This window comes from Ursus arctos, unplaced genomic scaffold, assembly GCF_023065955.2.
Source record: "Ursus arctos isolate Adak ecotype North America unplaced genomic scaffold, UrsArc2.0 scaffold_19, whole genome shotgun sequence".
NCBI classification, from domain to species: Eukaryota; Metazoa; Chordata; class Mammalia; order Carnivora; family Ursidae; genus Ursus; species Ursus arctos.
Window position 1 is genome coordinate 5,766,959 of NW_026622863.1, and position 26,730 is coordinate 5,793,688.

General features: G+C 53.3%; 1 protein-coding gene across 4 annotated transcripts in view; it reads left to right on the top strand.

The window, feature by feature from the left end:
• The first annotated feature begins 2,795 nt into the window (after window positions 1-2,795).
• The window catches only part of GPT2 (glutamic--pyruvic transaminase 2), a 31,903-nt gene continuing 7,968 nt past the window's right edge, over window positions 2,796-26,730 (top strand). The window contains exons 1-8 of one of the 4 annotated variants that reach the window (XM_048223671.2): window positions 2,796-2,866; window positions 3,139-3,409; window positions 10,214-10,303; window positions 12,760-12,868; window positions 17,323-17,456; window positions 19,527-19,770; window positions 23,550-23,629; window positions 25,662-25,798. In XM_048223671.2, coding sequence (XP_048079628.1) covers window positions 3,167-3,409; window positions 10,214-10,303; window positions 12,760-12,868; window positions 17,323-17,456; window positions 19,527-19,770; window positions 23,550-23,629; window positions 25,662-25,798 — 1,037 coding nt within the window. In that variant the 5' untranslated portion in view covers window positions 2,796-2,866; window positions 3,139-3,166. Of the gene's footprint in view, window positions 2,928-3,138; window positions 3,410-10,213; window positions 10,304-12,759; window positions 12,869-17,322; window positions 17,457-19,526; window positions 19,771-23,549; window positions 23,630-25,661; window positions 25,799-26,730 lie in introns of all 4 variants that reach the window. The other 3 variants (XM_057314746.1, XM_057314745.1, XM_044382363.3) reach the window with 3 other exon arrangements.

Below are 26,730 nucleotides of genomic sequence, written 5' to 3' on the forward strand. Positions count from 1 at the left end.
TCTGTGACTCACTACAGTCCCAGAGCGCGGGTCAGCACCTGGGAGGTGCTCAGTAAAACCTTGTTAAGGAATGACTACCATGGCTTGCAAACAAATGACTCTCCAACCGTGTGTTTTGTCAAGGACTTACTGTGTATTGGGAGCTCTCGTCCAGCTCACAGGGAGGACTTTCATGACTGTTTCAATGAGGTTTTATTTATAACATTGCGGAGCCTGCTCCTGCCCCACCCCAATCTGGTGAAGACGGCAAAATTAAGGCAAAGTTCACTCTATTACCACCATCATCATCACATCTACCACCCAAAAGCCTTTCTAGGGCTCAGTGCATTGCAATGGCAGTGCAAATTGCCAAACCCAGAGAGCTACACAAGCCTGGTCCCTGCATGTACGGACTAAAGCCCTGGGTTTGGGGGCGTCCGGGTGGCTCAGTCGTGAGGCCTCTGCCTTTGGCTCAGGGCGTGATCCTGGCATTCTGGGATCCAGCCCGGCATCAGGCTCCTCTGCTGGGAGCCTGCTCCCTCTCCCACTCCCCCTGCTTGTGTTCCCTCTCTTGATGGCTGTCTCTCTTTCCGTCAAATAAATAAATAAAATCGTTAAAAAAATAATAATAAAGCACTGGGTTCAAAATCACAGTTCGTGCTCTGCACTTGACTATGCCACCTGAATAAGTCACTTCATCTCTCTGAGCTTCATTTGCAAGATGGGGATAATGCCTGCCTATTTCACTTCATTGATGTCTATCCGGTTCAAATGCAGTGGTAACTATGAAAGTGCTTTGTAAATTGTCAAGTGTGGTTCATAGGCAAGAAAGAGAGCTTTCTTCTCGTGCAGGCATGACAGGTTGGCAAAGAACATAACTGGGACATTAACTTGTTTTCTACAATGATGACGTGTGAGCCCACGTAGATGGCCTGTGTGCTAGGCGTTGTTTTTCCTAGTTTTGCAAATGGATTTGTGCTCACCTCCCTATGCCCACCCACCCTCCCAGCTCCCCTGCCCCTTCTGATCTGGGGTGGAGACAACAGGAAGTGCACCGACCCTCAGGTGAAGAGTGAGGGGCTGTGTTTACATCATATGCAGGTCAAGGTTAAATGTGTTTTAGAGGTGGACGGGTGTGTGGGTGTGTTTCTCTACAACTGGGAAGAGCGGGTGAGAACATGACGTTGAACGCAGTGGAATCCTTAGAGGAGCCAAGCTCCTGGGGGTGGGGGATCTTTTACCTGGAGGCCGAATACCTGGCCACTGGGACAAAGGCTAGGAAGGAGACAGTGTCGAAATAGGTGCTGGGGGTGGAACCATTGATGAGAAGTCCAAATAACTGTCCGTGGTGGGCAAGCCAGTTTGCTAACACAGGAATATTCAGGCAGATTTTCATTTCTGCTCTTTCCGTTCCCTTTTCCCCTTTATTGGTAATTTATTTAATCCAAGTATGGCATTCTCTTGACAAGGATGAGTAAGATCGACCTACAGCACTAGGTTCCAAACTCTTGGCTTTTTCAGAGTTACCTCACTGAGTGTGTTACCCCCATTTTACAGATGGGAAAACCAGGCTTACACATGTTAAGTAACATGCTCAAAGTCAGCCAAGAGGTAAGTAATTATATGTATCTACATTCAAACCCAGATTTTCTAGTACCTTTTCCCCTACACTGCTGTGTTTTTTAAGTGTCCCCTCCCCCTACTTTCACAAATCTAATATTGAGTGTGTGTGTTTCTTGGGGTGAGGGAGCTTTGGGCTGCTTTTCTGGCGGAAAACACCTAGACACAGAATTTCCAAGGGGGGAAGGGACCTTAAGGGTCATTTAATCCAATTTACTTTGCAGATGGAGAAGGTGAGGCTCAGAGAGGGAAAGCGACTTCTCCCACATGCTCTCTGGATTTTGGTGTCTTCCATTCCGACTCTTGCCCTGCACTCCCTCTGGGGGAGCCAGGGTGCCTTAGCTGGTAATACCTTTGCCAGAAATAATAGCTACCCTATGCTGAGCGTTCATTCTTCAACAAATATTTACTAGTGCTTACCTATCTGCCGGGAACCCTTAGAGGTGCTATGAATAGGATAAGAAAACCTGCGTTTCTGGAGCTTACGTGGTGAATGGGGGAAGTAGACCATAAGCCTGTGAGAGGTATCTAAACAAAATAATTTCAGATGCTTGCAAGGAAATAAAGAGGCAATGAAGGTAGGGAAGTGCTACAGACGGAGTCAGGAAAAGCCTGACTACCTGGTACCTACCTGGTGCTGGTCCTTTAATTCTCACAACAACCCTTAGAGGCTAGGGTCAGACCTCTGCTTTGCTGACAAGGAAACCGACGTTCAGAAGGGTAAGAGTGGCAATCAAGTCCCAAACTCCTAAGCTCCGCTTCCTACCAGTCCCCGTTGAGTGGCCACTGCCACCTTCAGGCCCTGGATGATGAAACCCGGGGCGAGGACTGCACCATCTCTCAGCCTGTCTCCTCGCAGGTGCTGGGTAGTGGGGGGGAGGGCTGTGGGAGGGAGGCATGCGCCTGCAAGAAGACATTGCAAACAGCTCTAAATTCGTAGAAGGCTGAAAGAACAGCTCCTGGCCCTGCCCCAGCCCAACTCCCCAGCCCCTCAGCCGGGACAAAGAGCCCTCCCAGCCCCCGGCAGAGTCTGAAGAAGGTTCCCGCCTCTGGCCCGGCCCCCTATCGGGCCAGCGCGGAGCACTATGGGACTTGTAGTTCAGCCAGCTCTCTACCTCGGCTCTGCAAGCAGACTGGGAAACTACAAGGCCCAGGAACCAGTGGAGAGGCCCGGGGCGGACCCGCCGGCTGTGGGTGTGCGAGCGCAGGGGGCCGGGAGGTGCGGGCGCTGGGCGCTGAAATGCGGTTGCGGGTGCCGAAGCTCGGGGCAGGTTTCAGGCGCGCGCGCTAGCTGGGCACAGCGAGGGGTGGCCAGGCGGCGGCAACAGGCACGTTGAATGCGTGCATTGGGAGCAGCTTTTGCAAAGCTGCTTTGGCTCTGCTGTTGCGCGGTGGAGGGTCCGAGTCGCCGGGGGATGGGCACCCGGCCCCGGAGCCAGGCTGGCACCGCTCGCTGAAAGGGCCCTTGGCTGGCCTTGGGGGTGGGGGCACTGGTGCCGCCTTCGGTTGTGCGCGACGTGTTTGTTCTTTTTCTTTTAGTGTCAAGGTTTCCCTGGGCGGGCGCGCGATGCAACGGGCAGCGGCACTGGTCCGGCGGGGCTGCTGCCCCCGGACCCCGGGCCCGTGGGGCCGTAGTCAGAGCAGCGCTGCCGCCGAGGCCTCGGCAGTGCTCAAGGTGCGGCCCGAGCGGAGCCGGCGCGAGCGCATCCTTACGCTTGAGTCCATGAACCCGCAAGTGAAGGCTGTGGAGTATGCGGTGCGGGGACCCATCGTGCTCAAGGCCGGCGAGATCGAGCTCGAGCTGCAGCGGGTGAGCGCGGGCGCCGGGAGGGCCCAGGGAGGCTAGGGTCGCCGAACCGGGCGGGGAGAGCAGTAGCTGTCCGCGGCTGGGGTCCACCCGCTGGGGCTTCCTCCCATCCCGGGGGCCAGCTGCTTCATTCAGCCAAGGTTGGCTAAAACGAGAATGCCCTCCTCCCATCCCTTCACCCGCTGGTGCCTGGCACCTGGCACAAAGTAAGGCCCTCAGATACGGTTCACTTGTTGAATTGAATTCATCAGTTATAATTGAGCGACCGGTGGTGCCAGGCACTGCACGTTATGTGGCTGTCCTGTCCGCGGTAGAACCAAGATCCGTGGGGGGAGGGCAACAACAAGCAGTAAAGAAATAGACAAGAGAATTTCAGATAGTGAATAAGTGCTTTGAAGAAAGTAAAATGGAGGAACGGTGTAAGGGGTGCTGGATGGGAGTATTGGGAAGGATACCACGTTAGGTAGGAGAGGGAGGACAGCTCCAAGATTTGGGTTTGTTTGCAAAGCTTTTTTCTTTCTGAGACCTTTTGGGTCATTCTGCCAGTAGTGAGTGTATTCCATGACAGGAGTGGAGGTGTGGAGGAGGGTCCCGAACAATTCCTGCCTTTAGGCCCCTCCCTGAAACCTTGATTGGCCACCACATTTTGTTCTCAGAGGATACACTCATCCCCAGTGGGTAGTCAAGAGTCTTGAGCGTTTGGGGCCTTGGTAGGATGGCCCTGGGACTTTGTCTTGGTGGCTGACTGGCTGGGATCTTGGCTTTAGTTTGTAGTTGCATGTAAAAGTGACGACATCTCCAGGAGTGACTCCTCCCTTCCTACAGTTAGGGTGACCCTGTGTGTGTAAGAGATGCCTCTATGGGACACCAGTTCTAACCTGAGTGGGATTTAGGAGGCTGGGTCAATAGTAACAGTGTAAAAAAAAGTAAACACTCCTAAGATTTGTAAGATCTGATGAAACAGCTGCTTGCTTAAGATAGTTATAACCCAGAATGCGGGTGGGGGAGGGTTCCTTGATCCTGCTCTTGGAGGCTCTAGAGCCGGGTGACTCTGGGGCGAGTTGAGCATTTAGTGTCCCTTGAATGCATGGGAGGAAGCAATGGTGGGATGCCCAGTTCTCCTGACTGAAAATAGTGAGCTGAACAAGTCAGAGTCCAGCATCTCCCTCAGACTCCTTGTAGGGCTAAGTTTAAGGTTTGGCCCAAAGAAGCCTCACTCGGTTTCTGTGCTTGCCTGGCCTGACATGGGCCAGGGACAAAAAACATGAGTTTTGCCACTCTGCTCTTTGTGGATATCTGGCCGACTGGAGTTGCCTGTCCTTGAGACAACAGTCTCCCTGTTAAAACAAAGCTGAGATTAAATTGTTCCCTGCTTATCACTTTACAGCTCATTCCTCTGGTTTCAGAGCTGGTAAGGGCCCCAGGGATTCTCTCTATCTACCTTTTGTTAAATAGCAGCTTGGATGTGGGCTCTATGAAGTATGAAGTATGAGAATGATTAGGACAGAAAGGTGTCCCGTCTTTGTCTTCAGGAGGCTGACTGCCCAGCTGTTCTCTGGACCTGGACACAGCCCCCCCCCACCCCAATTCTTTAAGGACTGGTGGGATTTTTTAGCAGGCAGAGAAAAATGTGAGAGCATTCCAGGTGGGAGCAGGGTTGTGAGCAAAGATGGAAGGTGGGAAGTTCTGGGCTTTTGGGGAAGGGGTTGGTGCTGTCTGAAGAGCCCTAGGGCAGGGGGATATGGGAGGTGAATTTGAGACAGAAAAGGGGACTGGAGTCTTGGGTGCCGGGCTCAGGACTTTCTGGTGCAAAGCGGGGGTTTTGGTATGAAGTGGGGAACCATGCAGGGTTTCCAGCAAGGTATGGTTCCATAATTGAGGTGGACAAATTTCTTGGTCATTTAAGCTGGACGCACCCTGTGATTTCTGGGACAGACGCCCCACATTCCCATGGCCTGCTCCTGAGTAAGTTGAGTTTTCTGTCCACCTGCATCGTCTGGTGCTTTCATTCAAGCTCACCCCTTCTCATTTTATTCTCACTTTGTTCCAGTCTAGGTGCTGGAGACATAGCTCAGCCAAGCCAGCAGAGCCTCACTTAAACCTTTCATTTCGGGAGACAGCCTCTCTCTACTTTGCTAGCTTACATAGTGCCCCTTCTGAGAGAGCCGTATTTTCCCAGTCATTTTTTTCTTTTTTTGGCTTGAATCTGCACAGCTTCATTTTTTTTCTACCTCTGTTTTGAACTGCAATGTTCGAAACTGGACTGATGTTATAAAGGGTTTGATTGGGTAGAGATGGGACGGGTAAGGATTTGTAGGGTGACTTGGGGTGAATCTCATATCCTTTCTGGGCTTTGGTTTCCCTAGTCTATAAAAGGAGAGAGGTGAGTTGGTGGGCCCGGTGATCCCCGCCCCCCTGTCCTGACTTTTGTACCGTCTGTCCGTCTGAAGGTGTCCTGGCCTTTGTGCTGCCTTTTGGAATTATTTCACCAGGTGCTCTGCAAACAGTACCCACTGTTTGGCTGGACACGTTGTTCTGGTGTTTGACTTTGAGGCGGCTTGCCGGGAGAGTCCCGCCCTTCTTTCTGTGATGGGAGTGGAGAATGCTCAGGAAAGCCTGAAGGAGGGAGGGGAAGTTGGCTAAGTGGGTGTGAAAGGGGCCATTCTCCTCCAGGCTGGTCTGTGTGCGCTCAGGGAGGCTCTGTTTCTCCCCGACAGCGACAGCGGCTCCAAGCTCCAAGGGGGAGAAACTGTTAGCTTTTCAGATCCTGGTGTTACTGGGAGCAGCACTTAAAAATAAGCTGCAATTAGTAGGAGTTTTGAAAAGATCTGTCAGTTCTTCCTCAACCTACTTCTTTTTTCCTTTTATTGCAAGAGGGGAAGAAGTTGGCACAAGTAGAAACAGAGGAATGGCTTTACTTCTATTTGTAAAGTACACACAGTTGGGGCAAAAGATTCATAAATAGAGGGGAAAACTGATGATGACTGTTAACACCAGTGTGTACTGCTTCCGCACTGGTGAGAATGGAAGGTGCTACATAGCACGTGAGAGCTAAGATCGGAACCCCTGGTTGTTCCAAGCACAGGTGGTGAGATCTCACTGGTCATTTTCTTTAGAGTTTAGATGCTACTTTAAAATAAATTTGTAGTGCGGGCTTCGAGTAGAACAAACCCGCCACCACCCACCCTGCCCAGGTCACCATGGACGTGCATCCTGGGCTTTGCTTTACGTGCTGTGGACCTCGGAGAAGTCTTTCAGAGCACCTTGGCCTCAGTTTATGCCTCTGCAAAATGGGGCCACTTTATTTCTTCTGAAGACTAGTTTGAGATGTTAGTAATGATGCTTTGAAAACAGCAAGCAGCCCCTTAGAACTCTTAAGAGACCTTTTCCCAAACTAAGGAGAAGCCCCAAGGGACGCCCTTTCCTTTCCTTCATGCTGAGCCTGTCCGGATCTGGGCATGCGTTCTGCAGGGTTCGCTCTGTCTTGCCTGGGCCTTAGTCTTGCCTTGTGAATGATCCTCTTTGGAGCTCATCAGCTTTCCTTCCTGTTTCCGCCCTGTGAGTCTCAGTTTCTACGGGTGACCCTCTCACAGATACCCAGAGTTCAAGGTATTTCCCATCCTCTGTGAACCTTGGTGGGACCTTGGGCACCCAGACCCAGGACAAGAGAGGCTTGGTGTTCCCAGGCTTCTTGTCAGCAGGCCCTGAATTGGTTGAGCAGTGCAGGGGGCGGGTGTGGGAAAGGAACATCCAGGGCTCTGTTCCAGGGAATAACTGTCCTACCAAGCCTTTCCCCCCACATGTCACATGAAATGACAGGAGCCATCCCTCGCTCAGGAAAACTGCCTTGTGCCTGTTAGAATCATCTTTTGTCCCCTCAGAGCTCATAGTGATGTTGGGCCTGTGAACTGGGAAGGACACTGATAACCTTTGTCCTTCTCCTTGCTGACACCCTCTGAAATATGCCATGCCTTGAGCCGCGGGGCCCATTCCCTGATCCCTGCTTAAGCTGAGTGGTGGGGAAGGAGTTCCTCTGGGTAAGACCTTATCTCACTACTGCAGAGGGAGGCGGCTCTGGGTGGGATGTCTGTAGGTGGATTATCTAGATACTGTTGAGAGGAAACAGGATGCTACCTGGGGACCTGACAGGCTCCTGGGGGCTGGGCGGAGGGAAGGTCACCATTGGGTGACCAACCAGGCCTGGATGAGTCACTGTGGACAGGAGTCTGTCCCTGGAGCCTTGGTATTTCCCATCCTATGTGGACCTTGAGTGCCTAGATACAGGAATGTGCCCAGAACAGTCAGTCTCCTCTATATGGGGACCTTTGGCTGGGCAGGCTGATCTGCTGCCCATTCAAGGGAGCCAGTCCCCCACCTCCCCCAAGCTCATCCATCACAGCAAAATGTCTGGGGTCTATGGGCACCCAGACCCAAGACAAGAGATGCTTGGTGTTCCCAGGCTTCTTGTCAGCAGGCCCTGAATTGGTTGAGCAGTGCAGGGGGCAGGTGTGGGAAAGGAACATCCAGGGCTCTGTTCCAGGCATAGTCTCTCCCTGCACTGGGCTGGCTGAGGGCCCACAGCTGTGCGTTGGTTCCTGGCCCTCAACTGTGACAGATTTTATCCCTAGCAGAGAATGGACTGTGCCCGTACTGTGGAAATTACCTGTGTTCAGCTGGCTAGGCCTAGGGGGCTGTGGCAATTCACAGGCTGACAGAGGGACCTGTGCCAGGAGCCCAAGCCAGCAAGGGGTGGGTCAGTCCGGCCCCTTTGCACACTGTGGCCTGGCCCCTCCTCCACCCCCCAGCCTCCTGCCGCCTGCCCGTGGGGTGAGCCCTGAGGCCACGTGCTTCACAGTCTGTCTCCAGGGTCATGCTCTCACCCCTGTCCTAGCCCTGGAGCAGAGGGTGGTGCCACCCACGTGCCTTGTCCCTCAGGACACTTAAGCTGCTTCTCCCATGTACCCTGGGACCTCTTTTCATATTGACCAGCCCTGAAGAGCTCTGCAGAAGGTTACACAAGGGAATTAAAAGGCCTCTTCCTCACAGAAGCTCGTGGAGACTTAGCAAGTCCTGTTGATGAAGGGCCAGGGGCATTTCGGAGACACCCTCCTCAGCCCGTTCTGTGCCCACCCCACGCCTTCTCGTTCCAGAGCAGCCAGATCCATGGGGGGTCGTAGGGGTGACAGAGGAGGGTCAGCAAAACTTGTTTGCCAGCTACTTTCATCCTTTAAGGTCACGGTTTTTTACTTAAGGGTGTATAGTACTGATTTTGAAAAGGGAAAGTTTTCTAAAGGTGCTTTTATTCACACATTGTAGGAAATGGAGAAAAGACAAGGGTCAAACCCATAGAAAACAGAGAGGGAGGCAAACCCTAAGAGACACTTAACTCTAGGAAACAAACTGAGGGTTGCTAGAGGGGAAGGGGTGGGGGGATAGTGTAACTGGGGGATGGGCATTAAGGAGGGCACTTGCTGGAATGAGCACTGGGTGTTACACGCAACTGATGAATCACTAAATTCTACCCTTGAAACTAATAAGACACTATATGTTAACTAAATTGAATTTAAATAAACAATTTTAAAAAACCACATAGAATTGTATTTTTAAAATTTGAATTTAGCATGCCCTGGAGGAAAGGGCAGCAGGAGATGGGAAGGCGGCCAGGCCTTCCACCCAGGCCACCCCTCGGTCCCGCCACCTCCCTGCCCCAGAGCCTTCTTCCTCTACCACGACCCTTTCGACCTCGTCCTTGGTCGGGCTTTGTAAGATGATGATGTTTGTACTCTGCCAAGTGCTTCCGTACTGTTTGTCTCGGGTAATCCTTCAGCCACCCCGGGAGGTCCTTGAACAAGTTGCTGATTCTTACTCTTCTAGTGGCAAATTCTGGACTTATCACGGAGCTCTGTGGAATCCCTACAAACCTCCATCCAAAGTTCATTTTCTCCTTTGCAGCAGCTGGGGGAGTCCTTTAGTCACCACCCCCCCATCCCCACCCCTGTGATGGTGAGGTTGGCAGGTCTCCGAGTCCCTCCTCTCTGGGACCTCCTTCCTGTGCTGAACACGTTGCTCAGGCAGGCCCCGACTTTCTTCTACAGCCACTCTTTCCATCTCGGTGCTTTTTTTTTTTTTTTTTTTTTGAAGTGAAAATCAGCCCACATTCTTTATTCTGCAAAGCCAGGTTGCAAGGGAACAAGCCTAGAATTCGGGGAGCTTCGGGAGGGGAGGGTAGCCGTGGTGACCCTGCCATTTATTTCGGCTGTTGAGGTGGTGCCACAAGTTGTGGGGGCCCCTCCCTGACGTGTGGGGGCCTCTGCTGCTGACCCCTGCCTCCCACCACTTTAGCCCCAAGGCCCCCTTTTTAGGCATCCTTCCCAGGCCCCAGTTGGCTGGTGGGCCCTGGACATGCAGCTGCCCCAGGGTGCCATGGCAGCCCAGGAGAGCTCTTGGAGCCTTCTCCGAAAGTGGGGGAGGGTAAGCATTGTGGTTGAGAAGAGTGATCTTGGAGTCTCGCTTCAAACCCCAGTACTTGTATTTATCAATTATGGGATCTCAGGCAAGTTTCCTAGCCTTTTGAAGCCTCATTTTCCTCATTTGTAAAATGAGATTAATGCTAGTTCTTTTTCATGGGGTGGTGGTCAAGGTTAAATGGGGCGAGCCATGTCAAGGGCTTGGCACTATGCCTGACACCTGGTAAGGCTCAAAATAGGAGTGTTTATTAATATCCTGTGGGGACATTGCTTGGCCTCTGGAATCCGGGATCTGAGAGTCTCCAAGTAACCAACCACCTGTTGCCTTCTCTCTGCTCAGGGTATCAAAAAACCGTTCACTGAGGTCATCCGTGCCAACATCGGGGACGCCCAGGCCATGGGCCAGCAGCCAATAACTTTTCTCCGACAGGTAAGCTGGCCCTCAGGAGCAGAGGCTGCTGGGAGAGCAGGGAACTGGAGGCTGGTAGGGCCCGCCAGCTCCTCTCATCCCTGCTTCCTCCCCTGTCCAGCCCGCTAGGGACACAGCAGGCACCAGAGTGCCACAGGGAAGTGCCACTGAATGAGCAGCCCCTTCCAGTGCCTGATGTGCCCTGGGTCTCTCTCTCAGCCTCCTCCCCTTCCAGAGTTGTCTAGAATGCCTAGACTCATTTGGGGTTACTCTCGTGTACGAGGCCCCCAGGGACGCCCTTCCATAGTCCGTGGTCTCGGATCCTGAGGTCGGAGCTTGGTTGATAAGCACATCAGAGAGGCAGCCTGGAGAGGCAATGGCCCAGTGGGCTGGGAGGTGGTTTGTGGGGGTCTGGATACTTTCATCCCAAGTGAGACACCCCGAATTTGAGTGTCGACTCTGCCACTTACCCGCTGGGTAGCTTCGAGCAAGTGCAGATCACCCGAGCACTGCCTCGGAGGACAGCTAGGGGCCTCAGTGTGACATTGAATACCAAGTGCTCACCCCTGGCCCAGCAGGAGAGAGTGTCGGTTGCTGACCATTGTCAGCTGCTGCTCTCCTGGTCGCCTTGCTGCTGTGACCCATCTTGGTCCTGAGGTCTCCAGGAGGCGGGTGTTTTTGTTTTTTTTAAAGATTTTATTTATTTATTTGACAGAGACAGACAGTGAGAGAGGGAACACAAGCAAGGGGCCAGTGGGAAAGGGAGAAGCAGGGTTCCCGCCAAGCAGGGAGCCCAATACGGGGCTCGATCCCAGGACCCTGGGATCATGACCTGAGCTGAAGGCAGATGTTTAACGGCTGAGCCACCCCGGCGCCCCTCCAGGAGGCGGGTTTTAATGTTTCAGTTTGAGCACCAGCCATAAAGATGCTGCATGAGCTGAAATTGTGGGATTGGTGGGCTGGAGGGAAAAAAAGCAGGGTGGGAGAATGCCATAGGGCCTCCTGAACAGAAGCTAGAGACCAGCTGTGGTGAAAGCTGTTTCCCAGGGAAGAATTGGAGCAAAGTATGGTCCTTACGTGGTTAAGGTTCGCAGGCTCGGGCAAGCAGGGAAGCTGAGCACTGAAGTCCCTGGTCCTTTTCCAGGCCTGTGTCTCCTGCTGCAGGGGCTGGCACTGGCGGGGGCGGGGGGGGCTACCCTGCTCTACTCTCTGGGTGGAGGGGTATGGGGACCTTACTTAGCTCAGGGAGTTCACACAGGGTCTGGGGAAAAGAACCGAGGCTGGCACTGACCTGAGGAACGTCCATTGGGCCTCCTCTCCTGTGGCCGTGGCTGCTGACCTCAGGAGCGTACCAGCTGCCCGTGAATATAAGAGGCCCCCAAGCTGGGCCCAGGATGGGGCAATGGATCAGACCAAACAGAGCAGCTCTGCCAGGGAAGTGGAGGCAGGAGGAGGCTGGCGGGCCCTGACTGTCCTAGAATCTCGCAGCTTTGGAGGAGAGAGGCGAAAGATGTTCCCCACACATGCCTGGGGCTCTGGGCATGAAGAAGCTCCTGCTGCCTTAGCCTTTTTTGGCTGGCTGACATGTTCCCAAATTCAGTTCTGCCTCTGGCTATGGCAAACCCAGCCTCTCCTCGCTGGTGCTGGCGTCCTGCAGCCTTCACGCACCTCTCATGTTCACAAGTGCCTGTGGGAGGAGGGCAGAGGGCAGGCCGGGGCACTGCCCATTGTACCAGTGAAGAAAAGCGAGGCTCCAAGAAGCCAGCTCCCTCCCGAAGTCACCCAGCTGGTGTCAGAGCCGGGAGCCCTCACGTCCCTGCAGTGCTCTTGGCACGGCCTTAGGCTGCCAGCTTAGACTTGCCCGGTGTGCTGGGGTTTATCGGCACTTCTGCACACATTTCCTTGCGTAATCCTCTTAATTTGTGAGGTTAGGGTGATTTTCTCTGTTACAGAGATGGGAAAGCTGACCCGGCTTTCAGTTCTGGCCAGGAAAGGGGATGATGGTGAGAACCGGGGGCGGGGGCTGAAGGTGTGGGGGAGTGAGGAAGGGCTCTGTGCTCCTTTCAGTTGGGGTTTACCTGCCTGCTTAGTCCTGGCCCCTGCTCAGGAGCCCCTTGGATCTTGTGGCCCTGGGTGTGTGACCTGCTGTCCTCTTTGGAAGAGTTGGGGCCAAGGACTGAGGGGCAGGCTCATTCTGTTCCCCAGCTCCTCTTCTGGCAGTCCCCCTTGGGGTCCCAAGCCCAGGTCATGATGCACCCCACCTTTTAGCATCTTTTCTGCCGGAAAGAGCCCAGCATGCTCTTCCCATCCACCCCGAAGCTCCCCCAGGTGGGAGCCCTCACGGAGAGGTATACACACCGCAGTGTGTCCCAGAGTTGTCGTCTGCACAGTGTCAATGTTTAGGGTCCTCTGTGCCCCTCCTGGGGCTCTGGGCTGGGGGGGTGCTGGGAGCCCAGCCCACGCCTCTGTTCCCTCAGGTGATGGCACTCTGCACCTACCCAAACCTGTTGGACAGCCCCAGCTTCCCAGAAGACGCTAAGAAGCGAGCCCGGCGGATCCTACAGGCTTGTGGCGGGAACAGCCTGGGTGAGGCCCCCCGACTAGCCAGGTCCCAGGGGGCCTGAGATGACCATGGGTTCTGAGCGTGGACTTGGGCCTTGGCCCCGAACGGAGAGTTACTCATGTGAGTGAGTGTGTGAATGTGTATGGGATGGTGACATGCCGAGTAAATGAAAAAGGGTCTTCCTCCTCTTGTCTGCTCTGTTAACCTCCTGTTAGCGGAGCAGGGAGGTCCGGGCCGTCTTTCGAGGAGCGGGGCACCTCAGTTGCAAGAGCCTGTATTCGCCCGGCGTTTGGCTTTACACCTGGGAACCAGCTTGAATAACTGACCTTCTGTCCGAGCAGGGGGTTGGTTGGATGGTTTTAAAGATTTATTTATTTTAGAGAAGAGAGAGAGAGCAGGGGGCAGGGGGGAGGAGAGAATCTTCAAACCGACTCCCTGCTAAGTATGGAGCCTGATGTGGGGCTCCATCCCAAGACCCCGAGATCATGACCTGAGCCGAAATCAGGAGTCACCCAGGTGCCCCTCAGAGCACGGGGGTTAAACCACTGATGGGCCTCAGCGAGAGGCGGGGTGAAGTGCGGTGTGCGGCTTTGTCCAGCCTTCTTGTCTGTCACCCCACGGCAGGAGGTGATGGTCAGTTATTGGGGAGGGGAGTGCTGTGAGATGCCTGTGAACCCCGTTGGGTGGCTTCCTTCCGACTGTTCCGTCCACCCTCCCATTCCCTGTGTTTCCCACCACGCCGGCCTTTGGTCCTCTTTGCTGGAAGCCCACGCCTGGCCATCTGCCTCCTTATGGAGGGAGCACGCCACAGAGGGAGGACCTGGAATTTGGCCCCTGTGGATATGAAGATGATATTCTCTCTCCCTTTGCTGCGGAGATGGATTTCCAGTCCTGGGGCCCCTGGCCCTTTGTTCTCATCTCCTGTTCTTTGTTCTGTTTACTTCGCCCCATTCCTTTGCCCCATGCCTACACAGGGGATCCAGCTTTCCTCACCCCAGGAAAAGTAGTTGTTCTTAGAGCTTTTTTTAGGACATGTGCCTGAATGTTCTGGAACATGGGAGAGGGATTCTTCTGGCTTGCCCAGCAGGGGATCAGCTACCTTTGGCCTCTCTGCCATCCCCCTGCCCCTCCCCTCCCTTTTTCTGCTCCTTCCTTTTAATGAGAACCCTATGCTTAGTTGCTTGCTGTGGTTACCCCACCAGCCCTCTGTCTGAGTCTGGTTACTGTCCTTCAGGGTGTCCTTCTCAGCTCCCCCTTGCTTTCCTGCCCGCCAGCCCGGGGGGTCTGGGCCAGCACCTTGTGTGGCAAGGCCGAAACCACAAGCTAGCAGAGAACCCCCCCAACAGCCCAGAGGCGCAGCCTGCAGGCACCTCTCCTCCTGCTCCCTCTGCCCAGCCCACAGGACAAAGGCGCTTCTCAAAGACCCGGTGGCCATGGCCTAAGATTCCTGGAAGCTGCAGGGAGAGGCAGGGGGAGGGAGTGTTTGCCTTCTGCATGCCTGGTGTGCATGTCTGGGGAAGGGGGAGGGGTTCTTCGTGCCCTGTAGGAAGCTTTCGAGTTTTTGCAACTCTGTCAGCTAGGGCTCTGGGAAGGGGTTGGGGAGACCATGGTCATGTGAGTCCCTTCTTGGAGTGTTGTAGCAAGTGGAAAGTCGGCCTGTGGGGCTTGGGGACCTGCACTGAGTTCTGTCTGTGGACCCTATGAGGCTAGATGAGGGGGTACTCCCTGAACCTCTCTCCTCCTTGAACTAGGAAGTACTCTACTCACCTCCGGGGCTTCTGAAGGAGGTTGACGTGTCAGGTGTGAGGAAGCCCTGTCCCTGGGGGTCACTGCCAGTCCCTGCCTCTTACAGGGGGTAGGGCAGTGTCATCCTGGGGGTGGTGCTCTGTCAACTAAGCCTGCCGGCCCATAGAAGTAAGGGAAATGGAAAATGTCAGTATGCCCAGGGTGACCCTGACCCGGGTCAGGATTATTAAATACGTATACAAGGTCTTACAGCTCTCTGGATGTGTTATTATCGTGCCCTTTAAAATTACTTTTTAAAACAAGATTTACTTATTTATTTGAGAAAGTGCCTGCACGAGTAGAGGGGGGGCAGAGGGAGAGAGAATCTCACGCAGACTCCCTGCTGGACGCAGGCCTCAGTCTCACGACCCTGACATCATGACCTGAGCCAAAATCAAGAGTCAGATGCTCAACCAGCTGAGCCACCCAGGCGCCCCTAAAATTACTTCCTACTAGAGTTTCCTATTTTCTGTTTGATGAGTAATTCAGTTCCCAGGTTGTATCTTGGATCTTAATAGGATTATGAGGTGGAATCTGGACATCCAGGGCAGTGCCGGTCCTTATCTAGCCCTCCTGGAGCACGGCTCTAGGCCCTGAGGGACGCTGGTGAACCAGGCGGTGGAACCTTGTGCTCACAAGGTTCATGGTCAGATTTGGGGAAGACTAACATTAAAAAGAATTCACACAAAAAATAATCTCTAGTTTTCATGAGTTCTTGGAGAAAAGCAGAGAGCTATGGGGCTATAACCAGGGATTCTCATGTAGAGGGAGGGTTTAAGGAGCAAATACGATTCAAATTCATGTGGATGGTGAGTGATAGAGAACTTGCAAATGCATGCCAGACAGAAGAAATGGCATGTGCAAAGGCCCGGAGGCTTGAGAACTGCATGTGATCAGGTGAAGGGGTCTGGATGGGGCGCTATGGGATGGGGCTGGGGAGTTTGGCAGTGGCGATGATGCCAGTTTGTAGGCCATGGGAGGCAGGTTGCCGTCAGTCTGAGGGCAGTGGGCTCTAAGCAGGGGTGTAGTGGGGTGGAGCCAGGCAGGGGGGTAGGTGCTCTAACGGAGATGCAACAGAAGAAATAGGTAATGGTCCCTGCCCTCAAGGAACTTACAGTCAACATGGGGAGGCAGGGTTTCATGTGTATACAATAAATAACGAGAAATTTTAGGTCAGGAGAGAGGCTAGGCGTGGGGCCGTATCTTTATGACAGGCCTCCTAGAGAGACACAAGATTTGAGCTTTGAAGGACCAGTGCGGTTTGGAGCATAACAGAAAAGCTGAAGGAAAGGGTGGAAGGTCAGTGGCCTGCAGGGGCGGGGAGCTTGCCAATGGGTGAAGGCCTGGGAACTCAAGGAAGTGGATGAGCTCGAGGCAAGAAAAAGGGGAGGCTTGGCTGGCGTGGGAATGGACATGGAGTGGAGGGGCGGGCCTTGAGAGAAGGCAGAGGGAAAGTTTGCTGAGGATGGGAACTCAGAAATAATCAAGACAGTCACTCCCAGAGGAAGGATTCTCTAATAACAGCATTTGTACCTCCCCACTGTTTGAATTTACAAACTATTTCAAATGCCTTAGAATACCTCAATAATGTAACAGAAGACCTTGAACCCAGCACCTATATTTGATACATGTTAATGTCTGCCACTGGAACCTTAGAGAATTGGCCTAGCCTCCCCTCCCTTCCCTCTCCATCTTACAGCTGGTCAGAGGGGAAAGGCGAGCCCAGTGATGAACAGACCTGAGACAGAGCCTGGCTGGCCGTCTTCAGGAGAGCCTCCAGCGATGAGCCTCCAGGGTTCAGGGCCCAGACGGATACTGACTGAAGCCCAGAAAAACCCCATCCTGCCTCCTGGGGCTGGGTTTGCAGTCTTAGAAGGAATAGGCTAGCTCTCTTCGCATGTCGTATAAAATTCAAATGGTGTAAAAGAATATAGAGTGAAAGTCTGCCTCCCACCTCTGAGCCCCCAGCCTCCCCTTCACTTCTCCGGAGAGTTCAGCTCACCAGTTCGGGACTCCGACCAGATTCCGTGCATGTGCAAGTTCCTGTTCTCGAATTCTTTCTAAAAACAGTGGCCTGGCATTAAAAAAAAACAACAAAAAAACCCTCTTTGTTGAGGTATTAAGAAACCAATAATAAAACGAACAACTATTAATGTACAGCTCGAGTAGTTTTTGTATGGGTACACACCTGTGTAACCCTCACCCGGATAAAGACATGGGACATTTCCAGTGCTGCAGAAGGCTCTTCCCGTTCTTCCAGGTTCTGTGGAACCGTGTGCAGGCAGTGGTGATAAAGCCGTAGCAAGCCCAGCAGTAGTGATTTATATGTTTAGAATGTGTATGACTCCCAGGAGGATGAATGAAACAGGTATGGGTACATTTGACTGACTGGAAGCCAGGGAATAATGCTTGACGCCTAGTAGCGTGTCTGTGAATACTGAGTGGATGGATGGATGGGTGGATGGGCCGGTGGATGAATGGGTCGATAGCAGGTGAGTGGATGGATGCATGAGCAGGTGGGTGGGTGAAGCCCGAAACTGCTTGCCGCGATTCCACTGCCTAGAGTAGTGGCAGTTGGGTCCTAAGACCTCCCCAACTCCCCATCCCCACCGCAGGTAATTACATGGATGTCACCAACTCCATAGAGCCCATCCTCCGGCCTCTAGTCACTGTCTTGCTTGTTGTCTTACAGGGTCTTACAGCGCCAGCCAGGGCGTCAATTGCATCCGTGAGGACGTGGCTGCCTACATCACCAGGAGGGACGGCGGTGTGCCTGCAGACCCGGACAACATTTACCTGACCACGGGAGCCAGCGATGGCATCTCTGTACGTGTGAGGGTGGCTTGTTACCCAGTGTTTACCCACATGAAGAACAGCCTTGCATGTTAGGGCCAAGGACGTGAGCCTGCCTGTAGGGAGACAGGCCTGGGAGGAGGGGTTGGCTAGTCTCTGGTCCCTGCTGTTTCCCGCAGCCTTGGTTTCCCTCCAGGGTGCACACCCTCGAGTCCAGCTGGAGAGGAACCATGGGCACTCGAGGATGCCTGTCTTTCCGGTGGCGTTGGCCTTTCTCTCACTTAGTTCATACTGGTACTGGTGTTCCTCCCCTGCCAGGTGCTGGGGAGACCGTGGGAACCAAACGTGCTTGGCCCCTGCTTACACGTAACCTGGTGCTGGATCGGACCAGCATTAATATCACATAAGTAAATGTCATACCACAAGCTTTCCGTTTCCCTTCTGGGTGAAGAGGACGAAGTGCCGCAGGAGGAGCAGCAGAGGGCGGGGCTGGTTGTGGGGAGCACAAGGGCTTCTCCAAGGATGGCTGAGCAGAGATCTGGGGGATACGTAGGCATGAACGGGGAGGCGGGGGACAGGGTGTGTTCTGAACAGAAGGTCAACAAGTGCAGCGGCTGTGAGCTGGACAGAGGCTGTGTGTTTGCAAAAGGAGAGTCGGAGTGAATGAGCACAGGTAGCAAGGGCCAGAGTTTCCAGAAGTGGGCCAGGAAGGCAACAGGGGCCTGAGTCCTTCAGGGCCTTAGTGGCCATGTTGAGGAATTAGGTCATGGTCCTAAGAACAATGTCCATTGAACGATTTGGGGGGGGAGCGGTGACAGACCGATGGGGGATAATTAGATTTATGTTAAGTTTTAACTTCAGCGGGGAAGGGGCATAATGGATGTGAGGGAGCATTTAGGCGGTGAGGAAGAGGTGGCTTGGGCTGGGCTCAGCTGTGGATGCGGTGGAGAGGGCTGGTATCAAATTGTGCTTAGCAGAGGGGCTCTGAAGTCCTGGGTCTGAGGGACCTGCGGGCTTCCATTCCCACAGAGCATGCGCGCTCCTTCCCATGCCTCATCCGTGCTGGGGCCTTCAATGCATTTATTCATTTTTCCCTCCTCAGGGAGTGCGTGCTGACCCTTTCTTGAATGGGGTTATCTCCCTCTTTGACCTCCAAGGCCCTTGTTCCTAATGTTTGTTGAGTGCTTTAATCGTTTCCCAAAGCCTTTCAGATGCGTTTAGCTCTTCCTGGAGCCCCGAGGAAACAGGCCCAGGAACCTTAAATGCTCTGCCTGGCCTCTTGGGACATTTGGGATTCTAGTGATGGGGCTCATGTCTCCAGCCAGCGCATCTTCCGCTGTGTTCTGCTGTCAAGGCCTCTTCCTTCCCAGAGAAGCCCGCCTACAGGCAGAGGTCCTAGAGTGGGGGGGGGGGGGATCCTCAAGATTTAGTGAAGGGAATCAAGTTGTTGAGCTTCTTAATCCAGTGGCGTTCTTGCCGCCAGGAACTGAGCCTGTGTGTGAGGTGGGAACTGTTCCAGAGCAGGGTTTGCAATCAATTATTGCCACCTCCACCCGTATCCCTACGGGGTTCGCGTGGCCTGGTTTCCCAGGAGTCCTGCTAAACCTTGAGCCACGCAGCGGTGGAAACGACCAGGTTGAAGCGCCACCTGGTGGTCGTGGATGGGTATTTCATCCTGATTCAACAATCCCTCCCTTGTTCAAGCGTCTGCCCAGCCGTGGGTACTGGTAGTTACTAACAAGACAGATTCCTGTCCCTCATCCCCGCCAGGACATACGGAATGAGCTTAAGGGCCAAGACAGGGCCAGTTTGTGGACTGCTGCTTTAAAAGGCCTCTTTAAAAGTATGAGCATTGCATCTTTTTAACTACTGTTTTCAGAGCTTTAAAGCATTTCCTTGTGCTTACTCCTCACAGCAGACCTCGTTCTAAAGATGGGGACAGTGAGACTCAGGGAAGTCAAGCAGCTCACAGGGGTGCACCGAAGGCAGGCAGCGGGGTGGCTGGCAAAGGCTGGGGTGGGGACCTCCTGGGGCATCTGCCCAGCAGCCCCCAAAGGGTGGAGATGGGCAGTGTCCCTGGAAGACGTGATGTCTCTGTTGCAGACAATCCTGAAAATCCTGGTTTCTGGAGGCGGCAAGTCACGGACCGGCGTGATGATCCCCATCCCACAGTACCCCCTCTACTCGGCCGTCATCTCCGAGCTGGATGCCATCCAGGTGAACTATTACCTGGATGAGGACAACTGCTGGGCCCTAAATGTGAACGAGCTCCGGCGGGCCGTACAGGAGGCCAAAGACCACTGTGACCCCAAGGTGCTGTGTATCATCAACCCCGGGAACCCCACAGGTCTGTGCTACACTTCTTCGCCAGGTTCTTGGGCGGTGGGGGCACGGCAGCGAGCGTCCTCCATGTCTCGACACTAAAGAGTTAAATAACGTGACATTCCCTTCCTCCCAGTTTCCCAATCCAGTGCCAGATTTGCTAACATAAAGCCATAAAATCTGCCACAAGCCAGTTTAGGAGCTGAGCAAATGCAGGCATTTTTTTGGGACAGGGTTGTATTATTATTAAAACCAGGGTTTGTTTGTTTGTTTTTTCCCTTTCTTGCATTTGCAAAGAATCTCCTTGAGGGTATTTACACACAAGCTGTCACCATTAATCATAGGCCTCATTTTACCTTTACTCCCAGTTGTTCTGCTGAACCAGTTAGCAGAATGCTGGTGTGTGCGGTTTTGATTTTCTTTGACACAGCGTTACTCGTGTACTTTGAGACCCGAGGAGGAAACGCCTTGTGAAAAACAACAGCAAACAAACTGAAAAGCCCTGCTTCCAGAAGTTGAAAAGCACCCCTATTTTTACATCTTTTTCTATAAAGAAAAATGCACAGCCCTCCCAGTTTTGATCTTTCTGGGCTGCTGGCTTCATTTGCCCCCAGTGCTAGTTGGATGCCGAGAACAAGGGCTCCTCTCTCCTCCTTTGTGGAGATAAATTGGGTCAGGGCCAGAACGCGTTGGAGTTGATTGTGCGTCGGCTGCTTTGGAACATCAGATGATGCTTCGGTCAGCTGGAAGCACCACTTGAATTCCTGAGTGCAGAAAATGGGTGCGGCTCACCCGTTTCTGTACATCAGCTCCCCGGGGGTAGGGATGCAGAGTCTGTCCAGGACGCGGTAGGAAAATGACTACAGCTGGATTCTCAACCCTGGCTGCACATTTGAATCACAAAGGGAGCTTTTTAAAAATGCCAAAGGCAGGGCTGTGTGCCAGAATCTCTGGGGATCCGGCCCAGCCATCAGTACTCCCTGTGCTGAGGAGGAGAACCTCTATCCCAGGACAGTGGTTCTCAGACCTCAGCTTGCTAAAAAACAAACTGCCAGACCCCACTCTAAGGTACCTGATGTAATTACGCTGGGGTGGGTCTTGAGCATTTGTTTTTCTAACGAGCTCCCAGGTGATGGCTGAGGCTACTGGTCCCAACTTGGAGTAGCAGGTCCTGTATCTTGGGAGATACTCTGTATGCCCAGTTTCTGTTAGAGGGTTGGTTGCTTCTTAGCCGGGCATTTCTGTATATCTTTTCAGCTGGCTGGCTGGGAAGAAATAGTTGCATCAAAGACTTTACTATTTTAGGTAAAGGGATTATGTGAGTGTATATTAATATGAGTAATTTTTAAAGAGTACCTTTCTGAGTGGGCAGAGGCTGGTTTTGCTCTCTGGGGTCTGAATGTGTGAAATACCAGTCAGCTCTTGGAAGATGGGGGATGGAAAATAGAAACCTACCTGAGAGGGCCGTGTGTCTCGTCTGGACCAGACACTGTGACCACTTTGGCTGAAAGGTGTCGAGATGGATTGGGAAAATAAGCCAGGACTCTTTGAGTTTTAAGACAGAAACCCAGCTCAAGGCTGAAGGGATTGGGTCCTAAACTGTGAAGTCCAGGGGTAAAGCAGTACACCTGAATCCACATCACTGTCCTAGGAATCTCGATCCCTTTCCCAGGTCTTGGTGTCCTTCCCAGGAAGGCTGTGTCCTTGGAGTGACCTTCAGCAGCTCCCGCCATGGCCTGCCTGCTGAGCAACCTCAGCAGAGAGCCTCGCTCATAGGTTTAACAAAAATTCCAGGCCAGACTCTCTTTGGCCCAAGTTGGGTCACCTGCCCATCCCTGAACCAGTAAAATCACCAAGATTCTGGCCAGTTTGTGTCCCTCGCCCCTGCTGGAGTGCAAAGAGAGGCAATTCCCCGTAGGACAGCCGAGCTCTGTTACTCAAAGAAGGGAAGGGCGCTGGGCAGGCTCAAGCAACAGATTTTCTCATTAGGTTGTGGGAAATTTCCTATGGCCCAGCCTCTGGTGAGGGGCACCTGGAAGACCCCTCTCCAGGCTTCTGTGTCAAAGCCATCCCTTCTGTGAGGTGGCCTCGTGTCTCCCCCTGCTGGGCACAGCTGTTTCCCGGTCCCTCTGACACCACCGCCTGTGTCTGTCCATCCACTGGCTCTGAGCCATGTTCTGAGTGACTCCCAGGTACTGGAGAGAAACAAGCTCTGTCCTTGTCCCCAGGTTTGCGCTGCACAGCTCAGTGGAATTATTTGCTTGTAGTGGGTCCACTCCCTCTGCTGAGGACCAGGCTTTCTGAGGCCCTGGTCCGTCCTTGGCTCCTCTTTGCAGTCCCCTTGGCGTTATGTGCACATGTTTTTGATATTCTTGCTGCTCAAATCTTTGCTTGCATTCTAACGGGGTAGTTTGGGGGATCAGAGGCAAGCCCAGTAGAAACCCTCTGGTAGCCAGAACCTGTCAGTCTGTGGGGACAGGGGCTGGTTCCTTACAGAATCCAGGGCGGCTGCCCTTCGGAATCCCAGAACCCTGAGCTTCGTAGGCAGCCCGGTTTGGCACTTGGCTTGTCAAGAGGACAGTTAGAGCTTTACTAAAGGATTGGGTGCATTGCTCAGATTGACCAAGGCTGAGGTCCTGGTGGAATCATCCCGTGCGTCTATAAGATGTAGCTAATTCTTTTCCAGACATGTTCTTGATATTCTCGTACAGAGAGAAGTATAGGTATTTTTATTTTTAACAAAAAGGGAACATACTCTAGGTATTGCTTTTCATCAAGGTCGACATAATTTGCATATATACACACACGTACGCACGTAATAGAGGTAATATCCGTAGATACACATACGTGCATAGTAAAGAAGCAGCCTGTTTTAAGCCGTCAGCCTGACAGTAGTGCTGCTTTCCCGGAGGGTGTGTGAGCACCTCTGACACTCCCACTGCCACACCGATCGTAGGCGTCAGGAAACACGGGATAAAGTTCCCATTTCCACCATGCAGTTTTTGTTCCTTCCCCAGCTCGACCCGTGGTGTTTCCTGTGAGCTGGCAGAGTACTGTTTGGCTCTTTGTACTCATTTCTGTGACACGGGTGGTTTCCACTGTGTGTGTTGAGTCAAGTCCTCAGGGGGAGACCTTGAAAGGGAGGACTGCGGCACACTCCCCGTCGTCATCAGTGGTGCGTGGCTCCCCGTGGCCACTGACAGGAGACGCCAGAGCTGGTGCACAGGCTCGTTCATTTAGTGCTTACTCTGCAAATATTCGCGGAGCACCGGCTGAGTACTGGCTGTAAGGATAGCCGATGAGCCGAACAGACCTTGTCCCTGCTCACGGAGCTCGGGTGTACCTCTGAGACGTGGTGGGAACTCTCCATCAGCCAGTGCGGTTCTGTCCATTGGCTGCTGTTGGGTGTGTGGTAAAGGGGGGGGGGGTGCAGAGCTGATTGATTTAAGCCCTTCAGTTTTATTTTCCTGTTCTTTAGGGCACTGTCCTCTAGCCCAGACAAACATACCCCCCGTATACACACACACACCCACACACACACCTCGTAAGAATAACAAAGTTGAGTGTGAAACACTTCTCCCTCCATGTACCCGGCTTAAGTGAATCAGACAGATGGGGCCGACCCTCGGGGGTCCCTAGAGGTCGATGACACCCTGTCAAGCTCAGCAGCTACGGAGGGTGACCCCTGAGGGTCCTGTGGGAACACGGAACACCTGAGTGATTGATTCTGGGTGGGGTTCTTACCTAGGGACAATTGAAACAGCATTACAAGCTGCATTCTGGTTTTGTTGGGGATTTTTTTAGGTCAGGTGCAAAGCAGAAAGTGCATAGAAGATGTGATTCACTTTGCCTGGGAAGAGAAGCTCTTTCTCCTGGCTGATGAGGTAAGAGTTGCTCAGCTCTCTCTTCTGTGAGGAGTGAGGCTGAGCTTTCTCTTCTAGGGGGAGGGAGCCTGTAGTCAGAACTTTCTAGGTGTTGGAGGAGTGATTCTAACGAAGGATGAGGATGTTACGACCTGTGGCACTGTGACCTGAATCATCCCTGTGTTGGTTTGGATTCTTGGTTATCAATTTCAGAAAGTTAACCGAAGCCACTTTAAACTTAAAAAAGAAAAACGAAAGGATGGTAGAGGTAACAGGTGGGGGGCTAAGGCCAGGGACTCAAAACCCTATCCCTCAGATTCGCTCTCCTTCCCCGTTGGCCTCACACACAGCCCTGCTATCTTCGCAGCCTAGAAAGAGCGTTTCTTCCTGGGGATTCCCGCAGAAGTCTCAGAATTGAGCCTCATGGGTGCAGCTCAGGCCACACGGCCATTGCTGACCCACTCACTGTGGCCACTGGTTGCCATATGCGCATTGACCAGGCCCCAGGCAAGGGGTGCGCTTTCTCCCCAGAGCAGGGGAGCTGTGTTCCCTGAGGGCAAGTCAAGGGACTCTTTCTTGGGAAGGGAGAGCGGGTGCTGGGCGGGCGTAATGCTGCACTCCTGCACCGCCTGGTGCTTCTCTGCCTGCCATCTCATTTAGTCCTCACAGCGCCGGGGGGGGGGGGGGGGGGGGGGTGTAGGAAAATCTTCATTAATTTCGTGATTGCCGCTCCCTGAAACCCCAGGTCTGGAGCCAAGGCTGCCCATTCTTTTTCTGCTACAATTGTAAGGAAGAAACTCAAGGCCTGTCAAATTCTATTTTCACGTCTTCCTTTTTGCAGGATTTCTGGTCAGTGGTAGCTTCCAGCACATTGGTTTCGTTTCTTTGCTCACTAGCTCCTCCCACCCCCCCCACCCCCACGCTTGTGTGCACACATACACACACACAGCTTACCCGCCAAATTGTTGCCATGACTAGCAGATGGGTCTAAAAATCTTCTTTCTCTTTTTTTTTCTTTTTTTTTTACTTCCAGTATAGTTGGGGTGCTTGGGTGGCTCAGTCATTAAGCGTCTGCCTTCAGCTCAGATCATGATCCCGGGGTCCTAGGATCAAGCCCTTCGTCGGGCTCTCTGCTCCTTCCTCTCCCACTCCCCCTGCTTCTGTTTCCTCTCTCACTGTGTCTCTGTCAAATAAATAAATAAAATCTTTTAAAAAATTCCAGTATAGTTAACATGCAGGGTTATAATAGTATCGGGTGTTAAAAGTCTTCATTTCTGAAGGAGAGAAGGGGCAGCAGAGTGACCTGGTGCGCAGACCTCCTCCCCTTGGGGTGTGGGAAGAGGAGAGGGTGCGGGAGGACGAGAAGGAGGGCTGTGTGTGGCTTGTTGAGGATGGAGCTGGGCTGACCCTCCCGCTGGCCCACAGTGTCCCTCTGATCTCCAACATGAGTGTGGGAAGTTCATCTCCAGGGGTGGAGTGGGGTGCTTGCCTGCTGAGTGTAGACTGTGTGGACGGGAAAGAACAGAGCATGTGCGGGCGGGGCTCGTGTGTATGGTCTGTGGGAAGGCTGGCAGTGAGATGAACAGAAAAACAGAACGGGTCTGAATGGGGTAAGTGGCATAAAGGGCCAAGAGAGCAGCACATTTAGCTCTTGAAGCAGGGAGGTCAGAGGACAGCTACATGGACTGCTTTCATTATTAGTCTTATGGAAGGAAGTAGGCATTCAGGGAGAAAACTTGCTTGGGCAGGTAGGAGTCCTTGACGTCCTCACTGGTCAGATGAGGTAGAAAGAGCTGGAGATTGGGTGGAGGTAAGTGTGGGCGAAGGGGAGAAATCAAGTGGGCATACAGCCCAGAGTCTTTCCTCCTTACTTGTTCTGGAAGGTTCCTTTGGCCTGGCCCATTCCTGGAAGTAGCATCAGAGGTTGGGCTTCATAGCACACAGCGTGACTGCAGGCCGAGCCCGAGCCCCCGTGCCCGCCCTCTGGCAGCCTGCATGGGTCAGGCCTCCAGGGAAATTTGGGTGACTGTCCTTGTCCTGTCCTCTCCCCCAGGTGTACCAGGACAACGTGTACTCTCCAGACTGCAGATTCCACTCCTTTAAGAAGGTGCTTTACGAGATGGGGCCCGAGTACTCCAGCAACGTGGAACTTGCATCCTTCCACTCTACCTCCAAGGGCTACATGGGCGAGTACGTTGGCCTCCACCACCCTCCCTCCGCCTCCGGGTCTGCCCGTACCAGTGCTCCTCTGTCCTGCTCCGCAGCCGACCTGCTGGACAGAGAAGGCCGCCCTTATCTAGGCCTCTGCTGATCCAAGAAGCAGGAGGCAGGCCCCCTCTCCCCCCGGGGGGCCCTGTGGTGTGAGGACAGACCCTTGTGCAGGGGCTCATAGAAAATAAGGTCCTGCTTGAAAGAAACCTGACCACAGAAAACGATGCAGATGAAAGCAGGACCTACAGCAGCTTCCAGTGCTGGTGGTTTCTGCCAGCCCTGTCACTGCTGCTTCTCCTGTGAAATCTGAGGGGCCAGGAAAGGCAGGGTCAGTGGACACAGGCCATCAGGCCCGGGGCCCAAGCTGCATGTGCACCTCACCCTGGCACTGGGGCCAGAGAGCTGCTGCAGTCCTGTGTTTGTGGTTCAGCTGATACGTATGGTGACCCGCTGTGAGTCCTGTACTGGTCTCCGCACTGAGGTCCAGCAGGGAGCCAACCACAGCAGCCCCTGCCCTAACAGCGAGGTTCTAGTGACGACACAGGCAGTTGACGAATAAAATCATGTGGCAGGTGACAAAAGCAAGAAATGGGTCACTGAGGAGGAAGGAGGGAGCTACGCAGGTATCTGAGGGGTGCCTGGAATGTTCAGGGAAATGGGGCCAGAAACGAGTGTGTGAGGGGAAAGTGGCAGACGTGGAGACCAAAGAAGTCATAGGAGGCCGATCACCTGGGCTCCTTAGGTTAGTTTTTACTGTTACTCGGAGCGGGATGGCAGCGATTGAAGGATTAGAGCCCCGGCAGGGGCTGATTTATGCTGGTCTTTCTGGTCTGTGGTCCTCGCAGTGGTTTATCTTTGCTAGACTTTCATGTGCTGTGTAGCTCTTTCCCTAATAAGTCTCTTCTCTATTA